Source organism: Zea mays, chromosome 1 (assembly GCF_902167145.1).
Source record: "Zea mays cultivar B73 chromosome 1, Zm-B73-REFERENCE-NAM-5.0, whole genome shotgun sequence".
Taxonomy (NCBI): Eukaryota; Viridiplantae; Streptophyta; class Magnoliopsida; order Poales; family Poaceae; genus Zea; species Zea mays.
Window position 1 is genome coordinate 116,545,617 of NC_050096.1, and position 25,964 is coordinate 116,571,580.

At 42.7% G+C, this 25,964-nt stretch overlaps 1 protein-coding gene across 1 annotated transcript; it reads right to left on the bottom strand.

The window, feature by feature from the left end:
* Window positions 1-16,779: 16,779 nt before the first annotated feature.
* On the bottom strand, window positions 16,780-24,803 carry LOC103638002 (acyl transferase 1). The gene is made up of 2 exons (XM_008661001.2): window positions 24,369-24,803; window positions 16,780-17,733 (listed from the first exon to the last, which is right to left on the bottom strand). Exons 1-2 carry the CDS (start codon window positions 24,801-24,803, stop codon window positions 16,780-16,782), a joined length of 1,389 nt encoding a protein of 462 aa, XP_008659223.1.
* Window positions 24,804-25,964: the final 1,161 nt, after the last annotated feature.

Consider the following 25,964-nt stretch of genomic DNA (forward strand, 5'->3'; position numbering starts at 1 on the left):
GAATAGCTTCCAAGACACTAGCCATCCTCCTTTTCCTTGGAGTTCCTGTGGTAGCTGGCAGCTTCGGTAGTACTATTACTTTCATCTTCGGCTACTCTGGTACTTTTTCTGCTACCTTTTCTGGCTCTGGCTCTCTGGCCGGGTCTGCAATAGTTCCAATAGGCACAACAGGAACAATCTATATGTCTAGGATGTTGTTTCCACCCTTTCACCTAACTTCGGCACATTGACCGTCTCGATGTGCCTGGGTCTACGTGTCAAAACTGTGATTTTCTTTGATCTCGACACACCAGTAAATGCCGAGGTAGCGGCTTTCCTTTTCGTCCCTTGCTTTCGGGTGGGATAGCAGTAGTCTGGGTAAACGAACCCGATAACATCAAACACTCTGTTCAACCTCTTTTTGCCGCGAGCGTCGAAAGTAGTTGTCATAGCTTCGTCTTCTGCCTTCGAATACGCTCCAAGTATCTCTTCACTTGTTGCTTCTATGGCATCCAACCAATCATCATTTGGCTCGTCAAACTGGTTCCTGAACTGAAAAGTGTACTTTAGATAAACCAAGCCACCCTGGCTAGAGCCAGCGGCGGCCTCCTTCAGCATTTCCCACTCGCTCGCAAGAGGCCATACTTTGTAAGCAATATGCTCTTGAACTAAGTCTCTTCTGCCAATATAGGTGCACAATGTGTTGAAAGCAGCATAGCACGCTTGCGCATCATTCCCAAGTGCAGTGGGTGGTCTTCTAATGCCGAAGCGAGACCATATAGGGCGTTGAATAATCCCTCTCACATCTTCCCTCTGACTTGGGTCATTCTTCACGTAAAACCATTCCTGCATCCAAGAGCCTGGCCACCTCTTCTAAACGTGGGCACAGGATAACTCGCCTCAGATCGAGGCACGAAGCTATAACAACCAAAATTGTTGTGATATTGTTCATTTTTGGTCGCCTTCGTCTGATAAGATAGCTCATGAATATTGCAAAAACAGCTTGCATCTGGTTCTAGTCCTTGGCTCCTCATGGCCCAGATAAAAATCCCCACTATAATAAGAGCTTCGGGGTAATCTGATGAAGGTATATCTCAAATGTTTTCAAAACATCGACTAGCATCTTATGAAGCGGGAAACGAAGCCCAGTCTTCATGAAGCTCCTGAAGACTATCACTTCATCGCTTTCTGGCAGGGGAACGGTGTCCTCTCCCCTAGCCCTAACTATAGATACATCACGAAAGTATTTCCCCTTCATCAATTCAATCTGACCTTGCTTGATGGTGGATTTCCCAAAAACAACGTGTGTTGGGGGCCTTCGTCCTCCGAAGGTCCTCAAAAACATAATTTAACAATGTCTTCCAAGCATGGCTTATGGATAGGTACCTTCGGATTCAGGTTAAAAGCATACACGATGAGAAGAGCATGATCATGACGAAGGTTGTCGTTGCTCCGAAGTTATGCGCAAGGGAGCTTCGGCTCAATCGCGGAAAAAGGAACTGACTTAAAGGGGAAAAGGCTATCTAGTCCTCATAGATTTTTCTATAAGTCAATAGTAAATGTAAAGGGCATGACTGTAATTTCTCACAGGATGTGTCCTGTGCCTATAAATAGATGAACAGTACCCCCGTACTGTTCACGCTGACTTGTACTGACGGTTGTACTTTTTGCCTTCTATCGAGTCAAAGGTACATCTGTAATTCAACATTGACTCTGTCTTTTTAGAATAATATAATGATAATGAATTAATAATGTTATGTGATTGCTTATCTTGCCTCTTATATTTCATATGCTTTTTCTATTATTAGCATATATCGCGTTTATGAAGGTATGTCCTTCATAACCTTCGTCTAAAGATCATTATATCCTAAGGGAAATAATGCTTCGAAGTACGAAGGATATTGACATTTAACATTTTGGGTTGCCTTGTTCTTAATTCAAAGCATTTGAGAACAAGTCCCCAACATTGGTGCCCACCTCCGGTGAACCCTTTTCGACCACCTTCGGTAAGCACTGACCTTCGTCATGCCGCCGAAGAAAGCTTCAGCACCAGGGACCACTGCACTGTAGCCGCTGGACCCAAACCAAGAAACTCTTTCTCTTCGAGAGGCTCGAAGCCAGAAGAGGAAAGCCACCAGTCCAACACTCTAGGCGGAGGAGTTGGACCAAGAGATCAGGGACATGGAGATCATCCATCAGCAAGTACAAAGAAAGAAGGAGAAGATGGCGCGACTGGCTGATCTCCGAAGAAAGATCAACGAAGTCACTGAAGAAGTGCGTCATCTTGTTCAAGATGAACAAGATTGAAGGCCCCAACACAGGGAACTTCATCAAGAAGGCTTATTCAACGAGGATGGATGGTATGATGATTTTAATCATGATGCCTTTACTTTTGATGATGCTTCTCCCTTGGCAGCAGAACTGTAGGCTACCCCATGGCCCCCATCATACAAGCCACCTCAGCTCCTCATGTATGATGGGCACTCAGATCCAAAGCAGTTTCTGATGAGCTACGAAGCAACTATATCTTCGTATGGGGGCAATACTGCAGTCATGGCAAAGTCCTTCGTCATGGCAGTCCGGAATGTAGCCCAAACATGGTATTCTTCTCTTCGGCTAGGGACTATCACGTCGTGGCAGAAGCTTAAGGACATGTTGGTTACTAGCTTCCAAGGCTTTCAAACGAAGCCGGTCACAGCTCAGGCTCTGTTCCAATGCACACAAGATCACGAAGAATACCTTCAGGCATATGTACGAAGGTTCTTGCGATTGAGGGCACAAGCGCCTACGGTGCCCAATGAGATTTTCATTGAGGCTATGATCAAGGGTCTTCGTCCAGGACCTACTGCCCAATATTTCGCTAGAAAGCCTCCACAAACTTTGGAGAAGCTGCTTCAGAAGATGGATGAGTACATCCGAGCTGACAATGATTTTTGCCAAAGAAGGGAGGAAGCTTACAGATTCTCCGAAATGACCAGAGGCTTCGGAGGAAGAATCCATCCGAGGCCTATCAGGTCAATCCATAACTCCACTCAAAGTGACGACAAAGGAAGTCAGTCTCAGATGTCACAATATACCCCACAATCTTCGGGGCAACAACAAAGCTCTTTTAGGCCACCAGCTCCAAGGGGCAGAGGCGCCAGGGGCTTCAAAGGAAGATTTGGGGATTAGCCTAGAAAGATCTACTGCTTATTCTGTGGTGAGGACAAGGGCCATACTATAAGAATGTGCCACGTCACCATTCAAAAGCAAAAAGAGATAGCAGAAGCCGAAGCTCGGTAGAATCAGCCGAAGCAGGTCTTGCACACTACTTCGTGTCACTCTCCTTACATACCAGAGTATGTGAACAATCATCCTGCAGCTTCTATCGCTTCGGCTAGCCATTCACAGGCTTCCTGGCCACAACTCCCGCCTCCGCCACCACTACAACCGACCTATTCCCGAAGCTAGCAGCCAGAAGGGCGCTAGCACTCTCAGCAGCAACGGGAATTCAGGGAGGAATCTGAAGCTCGCACAGTCAACAGTATTGTGCCAGAATCAAAGCACATCTATTGAGAGATATCCTACCTCTGAAACATTTTTACGTTCATTGTCATTTTGTTTTTAATAAGGAACAATCAATGTAAACCTACTTTTAATTTCTTGTAATAGCTTTGCTCCTGTCAGAATGAAATATATCTTCTTCACAGACTTACGAAGCTCAAAAAATGCTGAAGCTCAAAACACGTTCCTAAGGGAATGCAGAGCTAAAAATCGTAGTGCAAGTTTCACCGAAGCTACAAAAAGTCGTTCCTAATGAGCGCAGCGTAAGTTTGCCGAAGCTACAAAAAGTCGCTCCTAAGGGAGCGCAGTGTAAGTTTTCTGCTCAAAAGTCATTCCAAAGGGAATGTAGAGCCAAATACCGCCGAAATATAAGGCGAAGTGCGAAAAGTCAACGCGAAAAATACCGCCGAAATAGAAGGCGAAGAAGTTCAAAAGACGTTCCTAAGGGGATGCAGAACTTACACCGAAAAATAAGCGGTGAAGCCGAAAAATAAGCGGCAAAGAGATTTTGATCGTTCCTAAGGGGACGCAGAGATTGTGTGTTTCAGCGTGGGTGTGTGTCTTCGGCATTAGCATCATTCTTTGCATCATATCATCACATCATATCGCATAGCATCACATCATATATCATATCACACCAATGACACGAATTGGAAACGAAGTCGATCTTCGGAAGAATGCTTTACAAAAATGAAAAGGTGCTAAGGCACAAAGTAAGCTGAGAATTACAGCTTCATCAGCTCTAATGTGGAAGAAGAGAACTGTTGTTTACGAAGCATTGATGTTTTTACGGAGCTTGGATGTTCTTTATGAAGTGTGCATATTCTCACGAAGCATAAATATTCTTCTTTACAAAGCATGAAAAGAAGAGAAGGTGTTTTTCGCCGAAGGATCAAAAACGGTATGTATATAAAAGTTTCATGCATCGCAAAGAAGTAAATTGCAAAATGGTTTACATATTAGATTCAAAACTATACACATAAAAAATTACAGACTTAGTTCAACAAATGTTACATTAATCACCTAAGAACGTTTTTATAATAACTACTATTCTTCCTTCAGAACCTTCTCCGCAACTTCGTTAAGCAATTTGTTAATGACTTCATCAACAATAGATTCGGCTATGTTGATAATTTCTATTGCTTTCTTCATTTCTGGGTCGGCCAGGGGGTCGAACGGCTCCGGTGGAGGAGGTAGTTCAGCTGCGATAGAAAAAATCAATCAGTTCGAAGCCACGAAAACAAACGACGAAGCTAAAAGCCATTAAACGATACCTAACTGTCTCTCGCGCTCTACAGCTTCCTCAGCTTTTTTCGCTGCTTCTCGAGCGTCATGAATATCTTTTTCGCTTTTCTTCATTATTTCGTGAGCCATTTCTCGACCGCCATTTTCCCAGATGTCAGTGAAAAATTTGCCGCCCATTAAACTTGCTTCGGCCGAGGGATCCTTTGTGTCATCCACAGAGAGGGCAGCTTCGGCCTGGGCCAAGGTTTTAACATGATTGCAACCCGCCTTCTCCAAGATGGCTGAAACTCCTCTCGCACCAGAGAACGCGCAGACATCCCCACGATCACTTAAAATTTCCTCAAAGGCTTCGACTTCTCCGCTAATCCACTCGATAACACCCTCAGGGTCACCTCGTATGAAGTTATCTTCGTTTGAATAGGCGCCCACGTTGGCGAAGCTAGCCTTTATCTTCTCCACGCAGCCCAAAGATTTTTCAAAACAACTTTCCTTGGATGCGCGAAGTTCTTCAACTGTTTTTTCTAAATAGTTTTCCCAATATTCACTGGCCTCTCGGTTAGCTTCTGTGACAACGCATTTTCTTTGGCCTCAGCTAATTGTTTCCGAAGGTCCTCAATCTCATTCTTTTGGACCTCAGCTTGAGCTTTGGAACTAGCTTCGTCTTCTTTTACTTTGTTTACCAATGAAATTAATATCTTGTCTTTTTCAAGGCCCTCGTTCCTTAGTTCAATCACCTCTGAACGAAGGTTGTTCAGCGCCATTGTATACCCTTCATCTTCAATGTTTTTCTGTGCTCTAAGGGCATTGCTCAGGAAAAGATTAAGTATAAACAAATGAAGTAATTCATTTTTAAATACAAAATTGACTTTCATACCTTTATGCTATTATATGCTAAGCTGTCAGCCAGTTCATCCTTTGATAGTATTGAAAGGCCATCTTCTAGCTTCAGAAATCTGAAGCTTCTACCCATCTCACGGCAGACGGATATCTCTTTACTATCCGGGAGATAGTACAAAAAATATTCCTCCCCGCTGCCATTAAACACTAATGCCCCCTTCGGGTATTTCAATTTTTGGGCATAATGTTGAGCTTCTCGTTCTTCTTCCTTAGAGAGTCCCTTTCCCGAAGCATGGCGGATGATGTAATCAATACTCTCTTTTAAAGCTTCGGGAGCAGGAGTGGCAACCTTTTAAGGCGAAATTTGCTCTGTGGCCTTTTCTTCTGTTGCCTTTTCTTCAATTTCCACAGGCTTTTTCTCAGCGGGCTCTGAAGGCCCAGCTTCGGTACCAGCTTGGATTACTGCAGCTTCAATTTCGGTTGGCTTTGTTCCAGCTTCGGTTTGCGCTTTCGCGGCTTCGGCAGTTTTCCTTGAAGGAGTAGAGTTCAAAGTCTTTACCGTTTCTAAAACATCTAGTACATTAGCCATCCTTCTCCTCTTGGGAGATGTGGCAGAACTTTTTTGTGCCTTCGGCGCTGTTACTTCTGATGAAGGGATTAAAATTTCTAACACTTTTGTTTCTCCAATATTTGACTCTTCAGCCTTATCCTTATCAGTCTTCGACTTAGGTAGATCAACCGAAGGCGCCTTCGGCATTATAGCTGGCTCTTCAGCCTTCTACGTAGGAGGAATGGTTTCTCTTGGTTTAGCAGCTGAAGAAGCCTCCCCGCCAAACTCAGGCACCACGGTCGGTTTAATATAGCGTGGCCGGTGGGTAAGGACCTTCAACTTTTTGCCCTTCGATGCAGGCTTGTCTGGAGTGGCCGATGCAGCAGTTTTCCTCTTCTTTCCCTGTCCTCGCAGCGGATAGCGGTAGTCGGGGTAAACAAAACCAATGGCATCAAAAACTCTGTTCAATCTCTTTTTCCCCGGCCTCCGAAGGCTGTGGATAATGCATTGTATTCCGCCTTGGAATAAGATTCAAGCAGTTCATCACTTGTAACTTCGATGCATTTTAGCCAGTCATCGTTTGGTTCATCGAATTTATCCCCATATCTGAATGTGTACTTCAGCCAGACAAGTTCACCTTCACTAGATTCAGTGATTGTCTCCTTCGGCATTTCCTAGCTCTCTACAAGTGGCCATACTCTAAATGCTATGTGCTCTTGAATTAAATCTCTCGTACCAATAAAGAAGCAGACAGTACCAAATGCCTTCTGACATGCTTCGGCGGCTTCGTCAATTTCAACCTTCGGCCTTCGGAGGCCGAAGCGGGACCAAATGGTGCGCATAATAACTTCCTTAATATCTTCTCTTGCTTTCAAGTCATTCTTCACGTAAAACCATTCCTCCATCCAGGCCCTGGGCCACCTTTTCCGGAATGTTGGCACCGGGTAGCTTGCGTTGGGGCGGGCGATAAATCTTTAACATCCGAAATTGTTATGATATTGTTCTTTGCCCATGGCCTTCGTCTCGTATACAAGTTTGTGCATACTGCAAAAGCATTTTGCACTTGGCTCTAGTCCCAGGCTTCTCACAGCCCAAACAAAAATCCTCATTCTAATAATAGCTTCGGGGGTTATCTGATGAAGGTAAATCTGATAAATTTTCAGCACTTCGACCACAAACCTGCTCAATGGAAACCGAAGCCTAGCCTTGAAGAAACTTCGGTAAATCATAACTTCGTCTTCCTCAGGGGCAGGGACGTTGTTGTCTCCACCAACTCTCACAATAGACATATCCCGAAAGTACCTTCCTCTCATATTATCAAGATGACTCTATTTAATTGTTGATTTCCCAAAAATTGTATGACTCGACCTCCACAGCCGATCCTCATAATCTTCTCCCCCGCTTTCAGCATCATAATCATCACTGTCACCGGTATCTTCAGACAGGCCTTCTAGTATTTCCTTAGTAATATTCACTGTATTTGATTTTGCCATTGACTCGATAAACCTAGCTATGTAAGGATTTGCAGCCTTCTTTTCCTCAAAGAGCTTCTCCTCTTCAGTTAACTTCGTCTTAGCAGCAATCTCCTTGTCTTGAGACATTTTCTCCTTCGGAAATGACAAAAATGTGTCTTTTAAACCGAAGCTTAGGAAGCTTGAGAAACTAGCAAGCGTTAGTGAGCAAGAGCTATAAAATTGAGAAAACAAAGCAAATGGCACAAGCAGCGTACCAAATATGGTTGGTGCGAGCTCTTATTTATACGCTTGGCATGCTCCAAATTGGAGGGTCCCATCTGTCATTGACTGTTGCTATTCTAGCAAAGGGAAGGTGTTTTTTCGGACCTTCGGCTTAAGGCCTTCGTCCATGTCGCAGTCTGAATTCGTTATCTTAAACAAATTAATGTTGCGAGGGGCTACTGTTGGGGGCCTTCGTCCTCTGAAGGTCCTCAAAAACGTAATTTAACAATGTCTTCCAAGCATGGCTTATGGACAGGTACCTTCGGATTCAGGTTAAAAGCATACACAATGAGAAGAGCATGATCGTGACGAAGGTTGTCGTTGCTCCGAAGCTATGCGCAAGGGAGCTTCGGCTCAATCGCGGAAAAAGGAACCGACTTAAAAGGGAAAAAGGCTATCTAGTCCTCATAGATTTTTCTATAAGTCAATAGTAAATGTAAAGGGCATGACTGTAATTTCTCACAGGCTGTGTCCCGTGCCTATAAATAGATGAACAGTACCCCCGTACTATTCACGCTGACTTGTACTGGCTTCTGCGTCACGCTTGTACTTTTTGCCTTCTATCGAGTCAAAGGTACATCTATAATTCAACATTGACTATGTCTTTTTAGAATAATATAATGATAATGAATTAATAATGTTATGTGATTGCTTATCTTGCCTCTTATATTTCATATGCTTTTTCTATTATTAGCATATATCGTATTTATGAAGGTATGTCCTTCATAACCTTCGTCTAAAGATCATTATATACTAAGGGAAATAATGCTTCGAAGGACGAAGGATATTGACATTTAACATTTTGTGTTGTCTTGTTCTTAATTCAAAGCATTTGAGAACAAGTCCCCAACAACGTGGCTAGGTCTCCACAGCCGATCTTCGACATTCTCATTCTCATTCTCACTCTCAATATCAAAGCCTTCACTATCGCTTGAATCACCAGATAGCCCAGCCAATATTTCGTTGGTGATCTTCTTCACATTGGTCCTTTCCATGGCTTCGTAGAAGCCATCGAGTTTGGGGTCAGTGCTCTTCTTGTCTTTGGCCATTTCGGTGATGGTCGCGTTAGAAAGCCGAATCTCGCAAACAATTAAACTCAGAGAACAGAAAAACTAAACAACAATTGTAGCACGAAAGCTAGATGGCATGCAAATTATTTGCGACATAGCCTTATATATATATATACTGAGAGCCTCACAGCTCGGGGGGGCCTACGGGTCAGAATGATTCGCTATTCTAGCGAAGGGAATGTGTTTTTTCGGACCTTCGGCTAAAGGCCTTTGTTCATGTCACAGTCTAAATTTGTTACAATAAAACAAATTAATACTTCGAGGGGCTACTGTTGGGGGCCTTCTCCTTCTGAAGGTCCTCAAAAACATAATTAACCATTTGTTTTTAGCATAAGATATTACAGGAAGCTTCGTTTTCAGGATGCAAGCCTCTTTCTCATGAAGAAGGCACACGAGACGAAGATAGATCAAAAGAGGATAAGAGTAAACGCCGAAGCTATCACCAGATGGACAGCTTCGGCTCATAACGAAGATGAAGTATAATGATGATGCTGACCGAAAGAGGAAAAGACTATTTAGTCCTTAATGACTTGTATTATGATCATATGTGAATATTGGGGACATAAATGTACTTTTACCCGGGCTGCGTCCCGTGCCTATAAATAGATGGATAGTAGCACCATATTGTTCATGTTGAATTGTAATCACTCTCTCGCGTCTTCATCTTCAAGCAAGCCGAAGGTATCAATGTAATATGAATTCTGTTAATATTCATACATGTTTTAAGGAATGCAAATCTGAATGAATTATTGAGATGCAGTTAGTATCTTCATCCCTTTGCATTCCCATTTACACATTAAAATGATGAAGGTATGTCCTTCATGACCTTCGTCTGATGAGCATTATATCCTCAGGAAGATAATGCTTCGGAAGATGAAGGTCCCTAATAATTAAAAATTGTGTTGCCTTGTTCTTGACTCACAGTATTTGAGAATGAGTGACCAACAACTTCTTCTCCTCTGTTTTGTAGCTTTCCTATTTTGGCTCAAACATGCACCAAAAGTGACATTTTCACAACAAATATGTTATATATCCAACCAATTGCCAAAAACATTCCAAAGGGTGTATGAAACATATTTAAATGCTCAAACCTTTCATACTTAATATTTATCTGAATATTGCCCTTTTTGTCTAATTTGAACTTTCTGTTGACCTCCAGAACTTCAAGTCACATAACTTGATCAATTTATCCATGCCTTGAGGCCCAACACCTTCCAATGGTCACTAAGATCATTTCCAAACACAGGAGTGACCCAAACTCCAAATCAAAGTGCACTTATATATTTAGGCCCTTATAGGTTCTGACTTTGATGCTTCTACTCATTCTTGTGACCATGACTCCTATCGAGCTAGGATCTTGAGCCTTATGACTTAAACCATAAAACAATATGAATTACCTTGATGACTTTAAGTCACATCCTTATGTTGTGGTCTTCAAAGCACCATGCCTCTTCCTCACCTTGATCAACCTTAACTCTTGCAAGAACCTCTACACATTAAAGGCACTTTTCTGTATTCTCCATTTAAGACCTTTGATCCCTACAACTCAACTTATCTCAAAATGAACTTGAAGTTGGAGATATAACATTAATTTATCTTTGGGTCAATCTTAAATAAATATACAATAAATGATTGAAAGCTTGAGTTTAGAATCTTACTTTAACCCTTAGGCATCCCAAAGTCTTCAGTTCTTCTCTGGGTACCTGTAAAGTCTAGTTTGCATATTTAGGTACCCATCTTGAGATGGGTCCATCAAGAATAGTCAATAGAGCTTTGGGTACCCAAATAGCATTTGTGCTAAATCTAGGTGACCTCATCACCATTCGAGCACACATGTAATATTTGGTTCTCCTAAGCATATAAAAATGAATTGACATGTTTTGCTTAGTAACTTTACCTTTAACACGAACCTTTTTGAGATAACTTTTTCACCACAATTGTAGCAGATGAGGTGCTCAGTCTTGCACGACACTTACTTTCCATTCTCCTTCTTGATGTTGGTCGTCTTTGGAGATGCACGGTCTTGATTCTTCATGTGAGGACATGAGGAGATCATGTGGTCTCTCTCAGTGCATCCAAAGCATCTCCTAACTCCTCGATAATCCATGTGTGGACATGAAGCGATCACATGGCCCCTTTCTTTGCATTTAAAGCATATCTTTTTCCTGTTCTTGGGGGACATGGACATATTGTTAGTGCAATCAAAATCAACACTTGAAATGATATCTTTATCCTTGTTCAAGTTGCTTGCTTGCTTCTTCGTCTCTCTAGGAACTTGCTTTTGAAGGATCTTGGTGCATGGTACATTTCTTCCCTTCTCAAGCTTCTTCACCATGCATCCATAGATATCTTGAGAAGGTTGAGAATGACACTTTGTTTGTAGTTTCTTCACGTTCCTTCTAAGCCTTCCGATATTATTCATGAGCTTCTCTTCTTTTGAAACTAAAATTTGGTTCTCAATTGGAGATTGGCTTACTTGGGAATAATAGGGTTAGCACATGGTAATTTATCTTCAATATAAACACATGTGCATATATGAGGTTGACAAAAATCTAAACTAGCAATCACAAGCTCATGAGTAGCATTTAACATGATATGATCATAAACTAATTTTTCATGAGAAAGAAACAACATATCGTGTTTTTCAAGTAGAGCTAACTTTTCAAATTTAAGTAATTCTACTTGATCCTTGAGCATGGCAATATCAATTTTAACTTAAGCAATACAAGATAAATCATCCTCATTATTGATTTGCTCAGTTAAAACTGTTTCATATGTTTGGACCAAATTACCATGAGAGCACGTTAGTTTCTCATGTTCTTTGGTCAGCTTCTTGAAGCTTTCTTTTGTCCTAACAAGGGTCTCTTCTAGCTTCAGACGCATCTTCCCTTGTTCTCCCAATCTTCTCAACAATTTGATACAAAATGCCTTATCATCCTTGTTGAGATGAGCACAGAGCTAGCGAACCTCATGTTCCTCTACATCCTCGGTCTCGTTCTCCCTATCATCAATATTAGCAGCATCATGCAAAGGAGAATGGGAAAACAAACCTTTTGGAGAAGTGGATTCCTCACTTGGTCTCCATCACTCTTCTTCCTTCAAAAGGTTAGTACTATGAATACTAGAGGAAGTAGAAGCACTGCATTTGGACATAAAACACTTTACTTTAATCCTAGTCCACAAATCACGTGCATCAACAAACATATCATCATTACTAGTCATGATGGCATAATAAGCATCTCTAGGAGTGTCAACTAAGATGTTGCACGCTTGATACTTTAAAGTCAACCATATTAGTTCCTTCCTAGATGAATTTTTACTAATTTTAGAAGGCAAAATACTCTTATCAAAAATCCACTCGAAATGAGGATCTACACTCCTAAAAGCATTAAGAACAGAAGCGGAATTCATACTTAGAACCATTTGCAGGAATAATTTCTGGAGTTACCTCTTTGGACAACATCGTCTTCACCAGACGGCTAAGCCCACAAATGGAGATCCTAGCTCTAATACTAATTGAAAGTACCCTTTGGAGGTACTAAGGATGACCTAGATGTCGCCTAAGGGGGTGAACATGCGAATAAAAAATCTTAATCAAAAGAATTTTCTTACTCTACTCGAAAGGTCATATGCAGCGGAATTGAGTCAAGTAGAGTAGATAACAGCGGAATAGAGTCCTTGTATCAAAGGGAACCTGCATTTCATAGAAACTTATACCAAAGATATGATAAAACTGCAAATAGAAAATAGAACAAGAGACACATCGATTTTTCTCGTGGTTTGGTCAAGCCTGAAATGCTTGCCTACTCCACGTTAAAGTTAGTCAACCTGGCTTGGAGTCGATTTCAAATTCTTCCTCTGATTGCTCAAGTTTACCACCAAAGTGATAAACCGAGACTTTCACTATATCATGTGATTGCAATATAACATAACAGAGGCTAGCACAACTTGATAGCTCAACCGTAGATGAATGCAACACGAATGCTTGCTCAATATCTCTAGCTTTTTTATGCATAGCAGCACTACGCCTCTCTTTGGCTAGCACACATGCCAGACACTTGATCTACAAGAATGTACACAAGAGAGGAATAGAATCCATACATGCTATAATGAAGCCCTTTCTTCGCCAAATCTTTCCTATTCAACTTGAGTGACCTTGAGGACTTCCCTATGACTTAGACAAGAATTATTAGAGTATAACCAACTTACTAAGTCATGGGTATACACCTTTTTCCCCCTTCTTTGTGGCTTTCTGTTTCAGCTCAAATAGGCGCCAAAATTAACACTTTCACAAGAACTGAGTTATATATCCAAACCAAGTGCCAAGAACATTCCAAAAGGTGTATGAAACATATTTGAATATGCTCAAACCATTCATACTTAACTTTTATCTGAATGTTGCCCTTTTCTCCTTATTTGAATTGTGTGTTGAGCTCTAGAACTTCAATTCACATAACTTGACCAATTTAGCCATACCTTGAGCTCCAACATCTTCCAATGGTCACTAAAGTTATTTCCAAACACATGAGTGACCCCAACTCCAAATCAAAGTGCACTTAGCTCTTTGGGCCTTTCTAGATTTTGACTTTGATACTTCTACTCATACTTGTGACCATGGCTCCTCTTGAGCTAGGATCTTGAGCCATAGGACTTAAACCATAAAAACATACAAATTACCTCGATGGCTTTAAGTCACATCCTTATGTTGTGGTCTTCAATGCACCAACCTCTTCCTCAGCTAGATTAACCTTGACTTCTTGCAAGAACCTCTTCTTCACCTTGGCTTCAGATACCTCGGTCCTCTTGACCTTCTCCCTTGCTCTTGGTCCCTCGAAGTCCTTCTTGCCTTTTCCCTCAGTTCAACCAGCTATCTCCATGTCATATACATTGGATCCCACTTGGTGATGTCCATCCTTCAACATTGTCCTGTCATATCCATAGTTCATAGTCTTCTTAGCTTATATGGAATATCACACTTGACTCCATCTGTTGAACTTGGTAGGCTTTAAACTAAGTTCCTGCTCAACACTTAACACATTTGTCAGTATTTTAATTGTGTTGCCATCCAAACACCAAAACCCATAAGGGGCCTTTCAGCTTTCCCCCTAACCGATGGTTAGGGTGGGACGCTCAAATAGAATGAAACTTTTTTATAATCAGTGGTAATGGTGGGTAAATACTTTCAAACTTCATGTCTAAGTTGTTTTTAGAGATTTTGGAGTACTAAAGTAACTTCAAAACTTCATAGAGTTTACAATTCTAGAGTTAAGGTGTTTGAGTGTCTTTAGCTTATTAGGGTTTTGTCCTAACGCTATCCCAAACACCCACATAGAATGGAAATCCTAGGACCAAAACTGAAAAACGACTCTGCTGAGAGAAAGAAGAGAACAAACATTGTCTACAAGCAGCACCAATAACCTTAATTGCTTGAATCTAGCTATACACCAATAGAGATGGCCAAACGGACCGCCCGGCCCAGACCCGGTGAAGCCCGACCTGTTTTGGGCCCAGCCCGCCAGGCACGGTTACAAAACCGGGCCGAGCCGCCTAAGCCCGCGGGCTCATTTTCCTGGCCGAGCCGGCCCGCATCGGGTCTAAACGGGCCGGGTTTAGCACGGAAAAAGCGGGCCAAAACAAGCTAAGCGGGTCGGTAAGCATAGTTTAGTGCAAAAAAAGCAGGCTTAACGGCCTTAGAGGTAAATGGGCCGTGCCGGGCTAGCCCACCGTGCCTAGTTTCCTTTCCGAGCCCAGCCCGCTTATTCGTGCCGGGCCGGGCCGGGCCCGCATAGAACTGAGTCGTGCCGGGTTCGGATCGGGCCTAAACAGCGGGCTTCGTGCCGGGCTCGCCGCCGTCGTGCTTATTGGCCATCTATATACACGGATACACCAAGCATCCTCCTTGCCTCTGTCAATTCCTATCCGTGTGTTTGGTTTCTTAGATGTACGCGCCCAGGTCCGTGGCATCCGTTGACCGAGGAAGTGCACCTGTTTGGTTGCCTGTGTGATGGAGCCCTGAACTGCACACGCGGATAAAAAAAGCCATTTTAGGAGACATGGGTTGCATCCGTGGAGATGTGGGTGAGGTCCCATATCCCACCATGTAGGCTTGGATAGAGCTGCACATCTGCATCGGGAAACCAAACACATGGTATATGTCGCTCGCTTTTCATGCACGAGGACCCGCCGGTGCCACTCTTAGCCGGTGACACAACAACAGCTCTCGTTCCAACACCGCCCCACCATGCTTTCTGGCATGTGCCCCCACCATCGTTAGCGTGTACGGAGGATAGAAAACGCGTTCAACGGTTCCCCCTCTCCGACTCAATGCATGCACGGTGAGAGAAGAATCTCACCCTCCTAACGGGGAGCTCTAAGGCTATCCGCAGCAGTTTCCTCTAAATTTTCCCCCTATATCACTTTTTTGCGTCACATCATCAACATTTCACCCCCTACGTTTTCGTCTTCCGCAGCGGTTCCCCCTAAATACTTCCTCTATACCCCACTACAACCATAAAATATCATTTTCTATACCTACTTTTTATCCACTATTAATATTTCATCTACTAATAATTCATCGCGGGCCTACAACACAGTGCCAAACAGTGTACCGCCAGGAGTGGAGGGAGAGAGAAACGCTCCCCTCGCTAGGGGGCTCCGTAGAGACAACCGTTGCGTGGGTGAGGAGTCTGCTGTACCCGGCATGCAAGGGGAGAGGGAACTATAGCGGCGACCCGTGTAGACAGTCTAATATCCTCTAGTTAGTTAATTGCTATGTTTATTTGTGAAATTAATTATTTTTAAGGTTTAAAATATGATAACAATGTGTATTACAGTAGTACAAATATTGTATATTCGCTCCGTTGTAAAATAGTATTTGTTTTAGCTCTTGATTTTTACGTATATATTTAAATGGATGATAATGAATCTAGACACATATACAAAATACATACATCAAGTATTGTATGAATATTTTAATTTTGTAAACGAATTTTAATTTGGTACGAAGGGAGTACTTTTTTAGAACTTCAAAACTGATATAAAAATATCAAATAACTGAGTTAAATTATATAGAGGAAGTTGTATAGGGGATGATTGGAGAGGAGAAATAGGAGGAATGATGTTTTAGTGGGAGGTATTTAAATGTAAATCAATGTTTTAAATAGTGGGATAAGTGATTTATTCTCAGGCTTCTCAAAAGTGCAAATATCGAGATATAGCGGGATAAATCGTGCTAAATAGCGTAACTTTTAGCTACTAAAAATGCTATATCGGGATATATCCGCCGCTATAACTGGCTATTTAAAACCTTATATAAATAAAAAGCAAAGTACAAATAGGGGGTTCTGGGAGGGAGAATATTTGGATTCATCCTGAAGATTAAAGTTAAAACATCGTTTATGTCGAAGTAAAATGAATGTACAACCTTCAAATACTCTTATCTTATTGTTGGAACGCACGGATCGTGGACCTAGTTTAGCAAAACGATAGCAGCTCTGAACTTCTTAAACGTGGCATTATATTATTTACATGTTACAGAGGCGAAATGATGCCACCAGCTTCCAAATTAGAGACAGGAAGCTTTGGACATGGCTTCCAAATTAGGGAAACGCGGAAATACATTGTTCTTGCAAAATTTAATGAATTAGACAATGGAACAGTTGTCCTCTAGAGTTATAAAGAGCAAAGGAATCCAACTGTTTCTTAAAACAAATCTGAGTTCAACTAAACACTCAGCCATCTCAGAATGACAAGTTTCATAAAACAAATCTGAGAATGACAGAAGACATTGACCAAACTGTTAAATCCTTGTGCACCTTTGCTAGAGGGAACTGGGTATAACAAAATTCTTGTCGTCTTTGCTGAGCCAAACAGCCATCTCGTTCTTGAACCTCTCCATTGCCGGTCTCGGCAGCAGCAGCGACACGACCGTGGAGTCCTCGCCGTCCTCTTTCCGGCACCTCATGTGATGGCTACCCAGCTTGGAAGTAAGGTCGCCGGCTAGCGGTATGCCGCCGCCCACGTACTCGGCCCACCCGAGCTGCAGCCCGTCCCCGGCAGCAATCCATCTGGTGTCGGAGACCTCGTACGTCCTGTCCATGGTCAGAGACGGCCACTGGCGGATGTACGCGGTAGTATCCACCATCGACGCCAGGCACTCCTTGGTGACGCTGAGCTTGGTGTCACGCACGAGCGCGACCGTGTCGGCGAACGGCTGCCGGCAGAGCTCGTCGGCGGTCAGTTCCACTATAGGGGAGACGTGCGCGTTGCCGTAGTAGCCCCACGGGATGAGGGTGTGGTGGTTCCACCTGCCACGCGCGTTCATGGTGATCATAAGCCGCACGCGTCGGCTAGGCTCGTACCCCAGAGCTCTGGTGCGGCACCGCCACATGACTGCTGTCAGGAGCTCGAAGGACGTGGCCGAGTCGGCGAGGTGCCCTTGTATGTGGCTTCGCAGCGCGGTCACCTCTCTCTGCCCGAACACCAGGTACTGGGCTACCATGCGGTCGGGCGGAGTCGACAGCATTACGTCGTCCGATGTGTTGTCTAGGCTGTTTAGCAGTGGTTTGTATGCTGGGTTTGGGTATGGGATGGGGCCTGTGTTGTATGCTCCAGTTAGAAGCTCCCTATTCCAGACTGGAACAATGCTCGGGGTTGCTTCACCGACCATTAGTTCAGCTACACTTATCATGAGCTGAATCATACCGAATCCATCGGCGATGTTATGACACATGTGGAATCCAGCAACAAATCCGCCACATTTGAGTTCTGTCACCTATTTAAAAAAACCAACTCACTTATGGTAAGAGAAAATTTAGATTAGTATGAGATTATTATAAACAATATTAAGGATTATAAGAACTAAAGTATTCGTGTCACTAATGACCGATGATCTATACTACTATATTAAGTATACAGTGTGGGCACCTAGCGTGGCCATGCCCCCGCCTCGTCTTCTCCTCCGAACTGTCACTGCCATATGGCCCTGACAGTCCACCCGCATCGGCGCGTGAAACTCGGCCATGCCCTCGCCTCACATCCCCTCAGAGCTGTCACCGTCGTATGGGGCCTGCCAGGCCATGCCCCCGCCTCGCGTCCCATCCGAGCTCCACCGACCCACCTGCGGTTGCAAAGACCCGACCATGCCCCTGTCTCGCCTCCCACTCCATGCTCCACCGACCCAGCCGCGCTACAGAGAACCTTGATCGCGTGCCCTTGCCTCCCCTGTCTTCGTCTCCGTACACCCCTCACTCCGCCCCTGCCCCGCCGCGCGGTTCCCGCCCGCCGCCCCATCCTCCTCGGCCTCGGTGCCGCAAAAGTCGTATGTGCGTCGCTTCCCTCGTCCCCGATCATGTGTGTCATCCTCCCCATCACCATCCTCACGGCGTTCGCGACGCCGCCAGATCCGTACATGAGCAAGCGAGCGTGGGTCCGAGGAAGCGAGTGCGGAAACAGGCAGCGGTGCCAAAGCCGGTTGAGGCCGCGGGGGCTCCGAAGTGGCCGCTGCGGGGGCTCTGAAGTGGCGGCGACGCTAGACTTCACCCATGTTCTCTCCGTGGTCAGCTCTGCCTCCATCTCTTCATCACCGACTGTCGCTTGAGCCTCATGATCCCCACCAAGGAGATCCTCCGCGTAGTCACCAGTGAGGAGGGCGTTGCAACAACTGCGGTAGTTCAAGGCGGCGTGACCTACTCCGGCTCATCCTCTCAAGCCATCTAGCGGCCCGGCTGTTGTGCGTCCCTGTCTTAGCGGCTACCTCACCGCTGGTAAGGCAATTCCCCCTCACCCATGGCAAGGTAATTCCCCCTTCGACCCTCAATTCTTTTTGGATCTAAAAGGCACAACTGGTCCTTGGTATTCCATAGGTGACTCGTGCGTTCCATATTGCACTACAATGGTGACTCAATAGTCAATAGGTTATGACTCGTGAGTTCTAGACTATAGATGGCCATATCATGTAGAGATTGAATTGTTCTATGTTGTATTACTTTAGCGAGTATAGTTTAGTTGTGCATCATCCAACAACTAGAGTATGAGTTTGTCTTGATTCTTGATGTCGGTAATGACATATTTGTGATTTTGTATCAATTCTTGGTTTTGGATGCTGAAGTTATTTATTTGGTACAACAGATTATATGAACTGATAGCTATTGTTTGTAACTCTAAATTTCTTTAGCACATATGCTCTCAAATAATTTGAACTGTTTACTATTTATTCAGCAGATAATTGCAGTCCAATTTTATTTAATATTATAAAGATGATGCTCTCAAATAATTTGAATTGTTTGTTGTTTTTGCATGTTTTGTGGAAAAAAATGCAGTCTGGTTGTCAAGTGGTATGGAGTTTGCTGTTTTTGCTGCTTGCAGTTTTTCCTGTCAAGTGGAAAAAATTGCAGGATGTTCTTTTTTTCATGTTTGTTGTTTTTGCATCTTTTGTCAAGTGGAGTTGACACTTGATAATGGGCTTTTCATCCATGACTGCCTGCACCCATACTCGGCGGGTTGCAACAATGTCAGTCTCTAGGCGTGTGGCAGAGGAGATGGATGTTACTCTTGGGGAAGAAGTGGGTTACAACATTCAATTTGAGGATTGCAGCAGCCACAAACTGTTCTCAAATAATCCTTTTTATTTCTCTATCTTTCGTTTACGAATATCATTAGCGGAAGTAGCCTTTTGGTAGATTGATATGGAGTTTATGTTACTTTTCTTTTTTAGGTGTTCTAATCTAATCATGTTCTGTGAACACTATTGCTTCCTATCAGAAGCAATGGTAGACCCACTTTTAGAGAAGTACAAGGTGATTGTTCTTGATGAGACTCATGAGAGGACTTTCAATTGTTCTGACATAGAAAGTAGATTGAGAGGTAATGCTCTTTGTTCAATATGCACTATTTTTTGGATGAACCATAGTGTTGATAAGAATTCAGACAAAATGAAGCTTCTTATGGCCCTTAGGTACTTGCAGCTCAATGCTCATGTCGCGTGCTCCTTTGCACGCTTTTCGTCATATACCATCCTGCACTGCCTCTTGGCGCAAACAGAGGAGAGATTGTGCGAACATGGCATGATTTGTACTCAAGTCTTTAAGAGACTAGCAAAATGACTCGTTAATCTATATTTTAGCTACTCAATATCAAAACAACTATTCAACAGACTAGCCATCCAACTCGCTAAGCTATCGGGCTCTCTAAATTGATCTTCTCTCTAGCCAAACTTGGCTAGCCACTCTGACTAGCCATACTAGATAGAAAGTCTGTTGGAGTGAGATGGTATATACAAAGTGTAATTTTTATAAATAGATAAATAGAGAGTAAAATAAAGAGTAAAAAATTATGAGTATCTTGGAGATGCTCTGCAACACCCTGAATTTAGGGTATAGAATTTTTTCTCTAAATGCCTACTAAATATAGGTGTTACCTCTTGTCTCTCTCTAGACTCTATCTCTTTCCTCCTTTTGTTTAGAGTTAGGTTAATTAGGTTAGGGATTAATTATTTATTTTGTCAAAACAATGTGAGTCATGAATTGTTGTATCATGTTGAGCCTAAATTATCCTTTTAATTGATGCACATGTTTGAAATGGTTTGAACTTGAATTAGATTTGAATTTGAATTGAGTTCACTAGAGAAAACAAAAGGAAAAGGATTTAGAAATTCAGAAATAAATGAGAAAATCGAAGAAGCCCAGCTCCCCCCCGTTCCGGCCTTTCGGCCCAGTTGGCCTGCTAGCGAGCGCACGCCCGCCTCCCCCTTCCCCGCTCTCACCGCCATGTGGGCCCGTCCTGTCGGTGCTGCGCCCAGTTAGCTCGCCAGCCCTCTCCCTCTCTGCCTAGTGGGGCCGCCTTGTCGGTGCCCTGGCCCGTTGGCGCTTGCGCGTCTATGTTGATGTTCTGTGCGCCCCGCTTGCTAGTCCCCCTCCCCTCCTTCAACCGCTCACCCACGCGGACCGTGCGCACGCACGTCGAGACCGTTGCGCCCGCACTTGCCCCGCGTCGCTTACCAGCGGGCCCGGTCTTGCCGTGGCCCCGCCCGTCAGACGCTAGCGCCCTGGCACCCAGCTGTCCGCCCGCCCAAGTCGCTGGCCTGTGGACCCAGCATGCCAGGCATCCGCATCTGCGCGCCCGCGCGCTCACCCCACCAGTTCTAATCCTGGCCGTCTATTTGAGATCTGACGTTTGGGAAGGCCCCATACCCCTTCGGTTTTCTGTTTTGTAAAAAGAACCCCCAGTTCTCGGGTAATAGAACCCACTGTCCCTCAATTTCACACGTAGGCCCCTTTAATCTTGCAGATTGAACCCTAGGCTTTTATTTAATCACAGATTTAGGCCTAATTTTGTATTTTAAACTTCAAAACTTGTTTATTTCATATCTTTTGCATATGAACTCCAAATTGAGTGATTCAAATTGCAAAATATTCATAGGATTATTCTCTTTTAAAATAAATTAAGATCATTCACTATCTGCACATTCTAATTTTATGCCTAGACTATATGTTAGTTTATGTAATAGTGTATTTATTAAATAAGAAAATAAAGAGAACCCCAAGAGTAACTAGATGTGTACCTTTGTGAAATTAATAATACGCCAAGTATGAATCTATCCCTGATATAATTTTTGTGCCACACTAAAATAGGTAGAACCTAAGATAAATAATACTTAGAAAATAACAAACTTCTAAATGTGTTAGTTCACCCTATAACCTAAGTTACTTCTTGAGTTTACACTGTTCTTTTGAGTTGTGTTCACTCGTTTGTACATGTTTGGTGTATTGTTCATTTGTCTTTATCTAAATGTATTGAATGCATAATCGCCTGTGGTGCCTGAGTGTGTTGCCGAAGATCTTCCTCAGCAACAACCTGGTGAAGGCAAGTGTCATATGACCTATTATGTCCTACTTACTTTATAATTCACTATCCCGCATTACTTTATTGAAACCTAAGGATTTACTAGTCTGTATTTACCCTATCCTTGTTTACCTTTTGGGTTATTATGGCTAGCTTTATGCTATTGCTTTACCTTAATCAACGAACATGATGTGAATCTTTATGATACGATGATGTTATCCCGATGATGATCTTGTGATACTTTAGGGGAATCAGGCTGTTTCCTGAGTACCTCTCCGTAAGGACCTATTCGTTGAGTGACCACCCGAGATAGCAGTGCAACCACGAGGGTGGAATGAGACGCCCTTAGCTAAATAATTAGACGAACCTGGGGTGTAGTTGGCTTTTCAGGAGGGCCATCAATGGGGACCGGGGCATAGTGCTCACTCTGCTAAGGGTGGGTGTCGAGGTTCATTCGATTTGGTTTTGTTAGTCACCCACCTTAGGGATGGGTACTGTGTTTGTACGACTGGCGAAACCTAATGTGCAGCTATGCAACAGGGGAGTCTTTGTAAAGGCTACGTAGTAAGATCCTGTCAGGTCACCTTGGTAGTGATCAATGGGGAGTCATGATCTCCGGGCGGAATGGGAATCACGACTTATGGGTAAAGTGTGCAACCGCTGAAGAGTGTTAGAAATTGGTATATCAGCCGTGCTCATGGTTAAGAGCAGTCTTGGGATCCTCTTTAATTAGAAGAACGTTTGGATACTTTTATGATGATGTTTAATGATTATGGTTATAATTATGATCTCTGGTATTTTCTCTTGGAGGGAGTACATTTGAGTTACTCTGTTTATTACTAAAATTTGGCTATATTATTAGTAATAAATACTTGACCAACTAAAAGCAACTGCTCAACCTTCACTCCACATACATCAGTCCACTTTAGCCAAACGGGATATTTGCTGAGTACATTGATGTGTAATCACCCTTGCTTTAAAAACCACATCACCCCAGGTTGTCCCCACTGTATTCAGTGCTCAGGAGGAGATGCAGGCAACATGGAGAACTTTGGGGAGTTCCAGGACTACGACAAGTTCTAGTTGTGTTAGTGGCAAACCCCACCAGTCAGGTGCCTGTGAAGGCCTTATTCGCTATGTTTCGTATTCTGTATTTTGATAATATTAATGACTATGTTATGTTAGTGACTCTGTTTATGGTTTGGACATCTTGATGTAATAAAGTACTATTTCCGCTATTTACTTTGAGCAACGTGTGATAATGTCCAATTATATAATCGCTGTATACGTGGGTTTTTGTTCCTGACATGTATATGGTTCGCATTCGGTTTACCTTCTAAAACCGGGTGCGACATGCTCTAACAGTTGCACACATACACTTTCTTATCTGTTTACGCCGATCTTATTTTATCTTGATCTGATTTTTTGATGAGTAAGTGAGACACTAAACAAAACCAAATAAAAAAGTTATTGACTATAAAGTTCACTTTTGAAGGTATATAACTTTAGTCTCGATGGTGTCTCCATTCGAGATTAATTAAAAAATTTAAATTTTAAATGTGAGAAATTCAAACATAATGTTGAGAGCCTAAATAATTTCAAAATTAAAAACAAGTCAATTATAAAGTTATGGATCTTTTGGAAAACTATCATTTTTGTTCCGACCGTTTCTCCATTCGAGACCATTTTAAATGATTCTAAAATTATCAATTTTGAATTACTTCTAGAAGTGTTACGTTAACAAAATCACCATTACAAATACGTTTTTTAGTAGTAGTCTTTTTAAGAAAACTGCAAGTAAAAACCATGTATTTAAACTGACAGTTTTATTAACAAGACCACTAGTAAAATGCGTTTTAAAAAAAATGTCAATGTAAATACATGATTTTTTCTGATGATATTTTTTAAAAAGAAGTGAACAATAAAGATGTATGCATATGACGGTTGGTAAACCACGGTTTTATTTCTACTAATTAACACCTGTACATATTGAAGCACATCAGGAAAATAATTGCTGCCGTCAACAAAAAAATCGATTATGCACCAGTGAGTCATGTGTATTTAAAGATTTATTTAGTTCAAATATGTCATAATATGCAGTCTTAATTTTTGTGGCAGAAAAATAGAAGTCTTATAGGAAAAAAAATGTAGCCCACTGCTAAAAATACAATTCGATCTGAAGATCTTGTTGATATATGCCAGAAATGCATGCATATCACATCTCACGTTCTTAGGAGAATTCAAAAGATTTCCCGAAAACACATTACTTCCTCCATTAATTCCGTTTAATAAAGGACATGTTAGAATGACATGATCCTCAAAACTATACTTTGACCATTCATTTAATTTATATTATATTATTTATGTTTGTAAATTTATGGTTAGTAATTACTAAAATAAAAAGTTAATAACGAGGCGTAGAACCCATTGTAGAACCATAATTTTACAAAAGACGTTTACCATATATGTTCCTTACCAATAAACTTTCTCTCGAATATATATATATATATATATATATATAGTAGGAAAAAAAGAAATAAAACTACTCATACGATATATAGAAGGTACCTGCATGAAGAGCAATGGTCTGCCAATGACGGCTTTTATATCGCCGGGGTCGCACAGCAGCTCGTCCAGGCACGGATACGGCGGCAGCAGCGGCTCCCCGAACTCGTGCAGCCGCACGTCGGCGTCGGCCTCGACGAACACCACCCCTTCCGCGGTGCAGTCGACAACTAACTTCCCTCCGGCTTCCTCCCGGAGGCGGCCGGCGACGGGGTAGTAGTACACCAGCGCCTCCGCGAGCGCCGCCTTGATAGCCCCCTTGAGGTCGCCCGGGCTGTCGGTGCGGCCCGGGCAGGTGCGGAAGAACCCGACCACCGTCTCGTAGTAGCGGAGCAGGTGCTGGTCGTCGATGTCGGAGAGCATCTTGGTCTCGCGTGGCGTCGGCCGCGCCGGCGGCACCAGCTGTGGCTCGCTCCGGCGCGCCTTGAAGGAGACCATTTTACCGTCGATCTGCCTGTTGTTGGTATGGGTTTTGGACGACTGTGTGGCAGTGTGTGAGTGTTGGATTGCAGCTGGGAGGCGATTCAGGGCTACTAGTATTTTATATAGATGCATCAATATATAGCACCACCTGGCGTGATGAAGAAACAGCGAAAACAAGGTGAGATATATATATAGACGTTAATTAGTAATCAGAATCGTCATTAATTTGAGATCTTTGGAAGAGGGCGGATATCTTGGTGCATGCATGCCATGCGAGATGAAAAAGATGCTATAATTAAGGCGAGCAAACAAGCTAGCTGGCTGGCCTCGGCCAGCCTTGTTGATATGATATGCAGTAGTCCGGGTAATTACTGTGGCAATGGCAGCTCAATTATATACTGCTGCATCAGCATATGCTGACAAAATAATCAAGATAGCTAATATTCCCCATATTAGCTCATTTAGGGGTGTTTAAATGCACTAAAACTAATATTTAGCTGCTAAAAATAGTTGAAGCCATTCAAACAGTCTATCTAATAGTTTAACTATTAGCTATTTTTGCTAATTAGCTAATAGTTAGCTAGTTATTTGTTAGCTAGCTAATTTTATAAGCAATTTTTAGTTACCTAATTATTATGTCTATTGTATTCAAATACCCCTTAGGCTTTGTTTGGGTATAGAGGGATTGAAGTGGATTAAGGTGTATTGAAGGGGATTGAAAAAAAATTAGTTCATATTACACTTCAACACACCACATACCACCTCAATCCACTCCAATCTAAGATTATCCAAACAAGCCCTTAGCGTGAGTTTTTTACTAGGTGGAGTGTGTGTCCGGTCCAGATATATGCGAGAGTACGGCCCCGGGTGAACCTACCAGCCTTTTTCAAAGAAGTTAGACTATCTGGCAGCTCTTCTATTACTCTCGTGGTTCCAATATCGTCTACTATATCTGGTTCAAAGACCAAAAAATATATTTAGTTCTCTTTATACTGCTGCATCGATGTATATGTGTCTAAAGAGAGTATGTCTTATATTATGGAGATAAGAAGAAATAGTGATGATACCTTATATTATATGACGGAGGAAGTACATCCCGTATTTCAAACTCTACTGGGTGAATATTAAACAGTGCAAATTTTCTGTTTTCCACGGTCTATTGCATCACCGCACCAG